Here is a 6900-nt window from a genome sequence, read left to right as displayed (position 1 = left end):
CTCTGCGGAACCATTGGTTCTGTTGCTTTCTCCTTGGGCTTGCCTCCCATGCCTATCTTAGTTTTGAGGCACTTCAAGGGTTTTGTGGCTTGGCTTTGCTCCTGTTGCTGATCTGTTATGTTCCCTTCTTCTGAAGCTTATTTGTTAAGAGAACAGTGTATGGCTATGAAATTTTGTTTCCTACTGCAAAAAAGTGCCGCAGAAACTCTTGTGATGTTGAACACAGCTTACAAGGACAGCACTATGGGAAAAACTCAAGTGTACAAGTGGTTTTCTTATTTCAAAAAAAGTGAAATGTCAATTGATGACTTCTGTCAACTTCTCAAATGGACAAAAATGTAAACTCGTGCATTTGGAGCTTGTTCCACCTGGTCAGACTGTTAATCAAGCTTTCTATTTAGAGGTTCTGAAAAGATTGTGTAACAGTGTGTGACAAAAAAGGCCTGATTTGTAGCAGACAGGGAGGGGACTGGTTTTGCCACCACACAAAGTACCCTCTCACGCAGCCATCTCAGAGCTCAGGTTTGGTGCAAACAACAGCATGCCTCTCTTGACCCACACACCTTACTAACCTGACCTTGCCCTGAGTGACTTCTTTTTATTTCCGAGAATGAAGAGGGACATGAAAGGACAGCGATTTGAGGACTTAGAAGAGGTGAAGAAAAAACAAGGGAGGTGCTGTCAGCCATCCAAACAGATGAGTTTGAAGAAGGTTTCCAAGAATGGAATTGCAGATTTAACAAATATATTAAGTGCAATGGAGAGTACTTGGAAGGTGATAAGGGGGTTTTGTAAAAAAACAAACAACAACAAAAAACTTAAATGCATATATTTGGGGGGTGGGGAACTTTTTTTGGTTTTAGGGTGTGTGCGCGTGTGTGTGTGTGTGTGTGTGTGTGTGTGTCCATATGTTTGCCTACATGAATCAAACTCTCTGTCAACAGGAAAGTTTCAGGCTGCCCCAGCACAAAGTCAATTGTCATTATCTGTCTTTTCTCCACAGTCTGGGAGCCATGAATAAGTCAGAGCTATCTACTGTAACACACTTTGTCCTGCTAGGCTTTCCTGGCCCTTGGGAAATGCAGATCCTCCTTTTCTGGATAATTTTGTCGATCTACATCTTGACTCTGACTGGGAATATGGCCATCATTTGTGCAGTGAGGTGGGACCCACGACTCCATACTCCCATGTATGTGCTCCTGGCCAACTTCTCCTTCCTAGAGCTCTGTTATGTGACCTGCACAGTTCCCAAGATGCTGGTTAACTTTCTTTCCAAAACCAAGACCATTTCGTTCTCTGGCTGCTTCACTCAATTTTATTTCTTCTTTGCCCTGGGAACAACTGAATGCTTCTTCCTTTGTATCATGGCTTATGACCGGTACCTGGCCATCTGCTACCCACTGCACTATCCCTCCATCATGACTCTGAGGCTCTGTGGCATTCTGGTGTCTCTTTGTTGGCTCATTGGTTTCCTTGGACATTTAATTCCCATTTTGTTCATTTCTCAACTACCTTTCTGTGGTCCTAACATCATTGATCATTTCCTATGTGATGTGAACCCATTAATAGCACTGTCCTGTGTCCCTGGACCCACCATAGAGCATGTATTACACTTTGTGTGTACTCTGTTTATCATTATCACTGTTTTCTACATCCTTGGATCTTATGCCTTAGTGCTCAGATCTGTACTTCAAGTTCCTTCTTCAGTGGGTCGGCGAAAGGCCTTCTCTACATGTGGATCCCACCTCGTGGTGGTGTCTCTATTCTATGGAACCATAATAGTGATGTATGTGTCTCCCACTTCTGGAAATTCAGTTGCTATGCAAAAGATCATCACGCTGATATACTCTGTAGTTACACCTGCTTTAAACCCCATCATCTACAGCCTCCGAAACAAGGACATGAAATCTGCTCTCCATCGTATAATCTGTGGGATGAGGATGATCCAAGGCTCATAAGTAGACTTTGTATAACACAATGAATCTATAGGTCGAAGCAGGAAAAATAATTCTCTTTCTCCAATTCAAATTAGTTTTGCTTTATTGATAACCATCACAGAAATTTTATCCAAAACAAAATTTATCACATATTGATCGTATGTTGATACCTTTTAGTTACAAAAATATGTTTCTATGGGAAAAAAGATTAGTTCCCAAAAGCATTAAAAATAATTCTTTCTAATCTTAATATTTACTTTCAGGAAGAAAAGAGAAATTAATCAAACTAATTTTTTTCATACACTTTTTTTTTAAGGAACGTAAAAATATGCCTATTGTCTTATATTTGGGGCAGAAACTCCATACATCAATATTGAACATGTTGGGAGATTATGAGTTGGTTTCACCAAACTTGTGGCAGTTACATAATCTTGTGTCAACTTGAAGTTATAAGAGTGAAGGGGTGGGCTATGATAGTTGGGTTTCTTATGCCAACGTGGCTCCTGTAGGAACATGTGGGCAGAGTTTAGCCTGTCAATCAGGGTGAAGCTTCACTGGAGGTCTACTGAGATTAGTGGCTCTTTGAGGCCAGCCTCTTCCTCTTACTCCTATAATCAGACTGCACTCTCTCTGCCTTCACCTTCACATTGACACTACCTGGAGACCTAAGAGAGCCCTGGGAATGCTTCCACCACCACTGTACCCACAAGACTTTGCACCCACTGGCCTGTGATCTTCCTGCATTTTGCATCATTGCATATGCTGATTGAGTCTAAACAGGGATTTATGGACTTGATCTTGACTGGGCTGGGATGTTTTCTTAATATACAATTACTCTTTGATATAGATCTCTTTCTTATACATATATGAGTGTCTCTGGATTTGTTTCTATAGTCAACCCAGTCTAACGCAAAACTCTTAGCTTCTCATCCCCCTCAGCTATTTGAAAAGTTGGCAGTTTGAACCTACCCAATAACTTTGCAGAAGAAAGAGTTGGTTATCTGCTCCTGCAGATATTATAGTGTATAAACCTCTACAGGGCTGTTCTTCCCTTTCTAATAGAGTCGGTATTGACTAAATAGCACCTAACTGCAGCTGCAGCAGCAGCAATAGCAACCATCTGAAGTGCAGCGTGCTCTCCTGTTGCCTGGGGAATACCACGAGGCAGCACTAGGTATTCCAGGTGAGGGTTTCATCCTCTCTTGGGCAATAAAAATCTAAATGCCCTCCCATAAGTTAGAATTGACTCGTGGCAACCCTATAGGACAGTAGAACTGCCTCTGTGGGTTTCTGAGACTGTAACTTTCCCTCAAGAAAGGGTTAGTGGTTTTGAACTGCTAACCTCGAATTTAGCAGCCCAACATGTAATCAACGACACCACCAGGGTTCACCTCTTAGGTTATAGCAATGTTTAAATACTTTCACTTGCAACTACATTATTGGGTGATTTGGTGTTGGTAGTGTGCAAACACAAAGGAACTTCATTGTACTGATCATGCCAAACATTTTCTGATCTCATATTTGTTTCTACTTTTAGAAGAAACGATAGCTTTTCTGGTGACTTTTTATTTATATGTAATCTCCTTATTCATATATTGGAAATTCCAGTACAGCCTAAAGCCCAAATGGTAATTTTTATCAAAATGTAATGGTAATTTTTATCAAAATGTAACTTTTATCGTGTTAAATGGCGGTGGCCAGCCCAAAAATAGCCACCTGTGATATCAGTCAGACTTCTGCAGTCATAGGACCAGTGATTCAACCAATTGTGCCTATGTAATGAGCTCCAATAAACATCCTGCACAGTGACGCTTAGAGGGGCTTCCTATTGGTGACAGACGTCAATGCACCAGGGTCTGACTCAGGGTTGATCTGCTTCTTTCACTTGCTCTTCTACTTGTTGCCACTCATCACACGGGGCCTGAAAAGTTCTCCCCTCGACTATCCAGTCATGTACTGCGGGGGCAAAATCCTAATGTGGACTTTGAGTTTTCTTTCACATAGTGCTGTGTGTGTGTGTGTGTGTGTGTGTGTGTGTGTGTGTGTGTGTGTAGATAGATAGAAATGCCCCAACTGCAATTCCCTGAGGTGGACATTGCTTTTCCTGCTGGCTACTTACGATTCTCTCCTCAGTCCTATCCAGTGACCCGCTCCACACAGACTCTCTTTCGGGATTGCCTTACTTCTCCTGATAGAATTTTTTGGTGAAATCTCTTTCAAGATGATGCTGAACCACTGTCTCACTGATACATCTAAAAACGATGAGGAAAGGAGTTCTGAAAACCAGCTTCAGAAGGTACTAGAAGGAACCTTGAACTATGACCATATTTTTCTGCCTGAATGCTTCAGTCATTCACTGGAACTCGCGGGTTAAAAGAAGCAAAGGACATATTTTGTATAGAATTCAATAACTGACATATGTCCTACTACTGTAACTTAACTATATAACTTCTCCTGCCGAACACCTATGTTTTTAATGAAGATCCAACTGAGAAATCACTTCTATCAGAAAGCCTTCCTAAAACCTGGGGCTGGACTTGTGTTTCTCCTTCATGCATGAGACTACGCCAAGTGCATATTCCAATCATTGTGCATATAGACTCTTCGAGATGAGTCTATGTTGACATCTCTTTCCCTAGTTTATGAGCCCTCGATCCCAGCCTTTTATCCAAGGGTCTAGCATACTGTCTGACTTGCAGTAAGCACAAGAAAAAGAATCCTTTGTAACATTGGATGAATGGGATAGTTCTTTAATCCTGGAGCCCTGGTTGTGGCATAGTGGATACACATTGGGCTGCTGTCCGAAAGGTGAGCAGTTTGAACCCACCAGCCAATCTGGGGGAGAACGATAGGGTGTTCTACTCTCATAAACAGTACAGTCTCACCGTTCTACCTGTGAGCTCCCAAGGTTTCCTGTGAGGAAATAGCAGTTCTACCCTGCCCTATAGGATCACTTGGAGTCACAATCAACTCAATGGCAGTAAGTTTGGGTTTGGGTTTGGAAATTATATATATTTTAGAAGATGTTAAGCAATTGTTTATTTTAAATATTTAAGAAACGTACCCATTTTCCAAGCCCACGTTTTGATATGCATCTTATCATAAAAGTAGTACATGCTTTGTATGATTTCTTGTCTATACCTCTCCCCAACCAATAGTAGGGGATTGCACCACCTGAATGTTATAAGCCTGCATGATGAGAAATGGCTTTACCCAAAGAATTTGGTCTTTATCCCTGAGTCCTGGGAGATAACCTCTAAACCCTTAGACGTTCTTGAATGCCAAGTCTTGAACCACACCAAAGAGTTTATATTATGCTTTACGCAATTGATGTATGTATGGATTGTGATGAGAGTTGTATGAGCCCTAATAAAATGATTTTTTAAAAAGAGTTTATATTAATGAGATGGCTCGTGTTAAATAACGGTGGCCAGCCCAAAAATAGCCACCTGTGATATCAGTCAGACTTCTGCAGTCATAGGACAGTGATTCAACCAATTGTGCCTATGTAATGAGCCCCAATAAACACCCTGGACAGTGACGCTTAGAGGGGATTCCTATTGGTGACAGACATCAATGCACCACAAGGGAAAACCTCCTGAGCACATAGAAACTCAGTTGAGCATACCCTTGGGCCACGACTTATGCATCTCTTCTTTTTTTTATTTAAATAATTTTATTGGGGGCTCGTAAAACTCTTATCACAATCCATTTATACATCCATTGTGTCAAGCACATTGGTGCATTTGTTTCCCTCATCTTTCTCAAAATATTTGATTTCCCCCTGAGTCCTTGATATCAGCTCCTCATTTTTACCCATCCCTTCCCACTCCCCCTTCACTCATAAACCCTTGATAATTTATAAATTATTCTTTCATATCCTTTTCATAAAAGTTTATTCTTTTAAAAAAAATTTTGGCATTGAATCCATATATCACACAATTCAATAATAGTTCAATCATAACAAGAGAATTGTACAATCATTACCACCATCATTTTTAGAATATTTTCTACCGCTCCCCCACCCCCCACGCCACCTTGGTTAGATCACTTTTTAAATAAGTTGTGTAATCATCATCAGTTCTAGAGAGTGCTCCCTCCCCCCTCACACATACATTGTTTGCTTACTCAACCCTCTCACCCTCCCTATCTCCTACGCCCCACCCCCATCTCCCCTATAAACCCTTGCCTCTGTTCTTATCGCTATGCCTCTGGGCTTCCCAAAGTGGAAACCCCAACACAAACAGAGTAATAATAACAATAATAAAGTGGTAGGAATAAAATAATAACAATATAGAGATAAAAATACAAATAGTGGGTAAGAAAGAAAAGACCACCGTGAATATTTAAAAGGCCAGGGAAGAAATGTTTGTCATGGAACAACCAAGATAATTGCACCTAGAAGAATCTCTTGGGGATCTACCAGAGACAATCAGGCCAGCTACTCTGCATATGGATTTTGGACTCAGACTCTCCTCCATAGCCTTCTACAAACCGGGCATTTGCAATTTAAACTCTGATACTTTTCCCTTTGGCATATTTGAATTTTGTTAGTGTTGTCTTTGGATCACACAAGCTGGTGTGCTTCTTCCATGTGTTCTTAGTTGATTCCTCACTTACATGGCTGCTTGTTTAAACGCAAGCCTTTAAAACCCCACATACTATTCTGATTGATAGCATTTCTCTCTTCACCATACTTTGCTGTATCACCCTTATCTTCCGTGATCATTTCATGAAGGTGATTATCGAGCAGGACCATTAGAAACAACTGTTCTTGGATTGGGGCTAGAGGTCAGTGGAGGCCTGAGGTAGTTAGTTCATTGTGCCAACCTGGCTGATAAACACTTGTGGGGTTAATTGAAGGGCAGAGGGATAAATGGCCAGTGAGCCTTGTCTTTCGAGTTCTCAGGTCTCTTGCTTTCTGATGGTCGGACCAGGGTGCAGCTGCCTTAGCCAGTTCCCT

The 6900-nt window shown here is 41.3% G+C and overlaps 1 protein-coding gene across 1 annotated transcript; it reads left to right on the top strand.

The window, feature by feature from the left end:
• Window positions 1-1007: 1007 nt before the first annotated feature.
• LOC101638229 (olfactory receptor 11H7-like) lies at window positions 1008-1958 on the top strand. Its single transcript, XM_004698868.3, has one exon. It carries the CDS (start codon window positions 1014-1016, stop codon window positions 1956-1958), a length of 945 nt encoding a protein of 314 aa, XP_004698925.1. The 5' UTR covers window positions 1008-1013.
• The last annotated feature ends 4942 nt before the right edge of the window (window positions 1959-6900 follow it).

Source organism: Echinops telfairi, unplaced genomic scaffold, assembly GCF_000313985.2.
Source record: "Echinops telfairi isolate 266 unplaced genomic scaffold, ASM31398v2 ScPeMD7_18;HRSCAF=68, whole genome shotgun sequence".
NCBI lineage: Eukaryota > Metazoa > Chordata > Mammalia > Afrosoricida > Tenrecidae > Echinops > Echinops telfairi.
The sequence above is the reverse complement of the archived record's forward strand: the minus strand, read 5'-3'. Positions and strand labels throughout refer to the sequence as shown.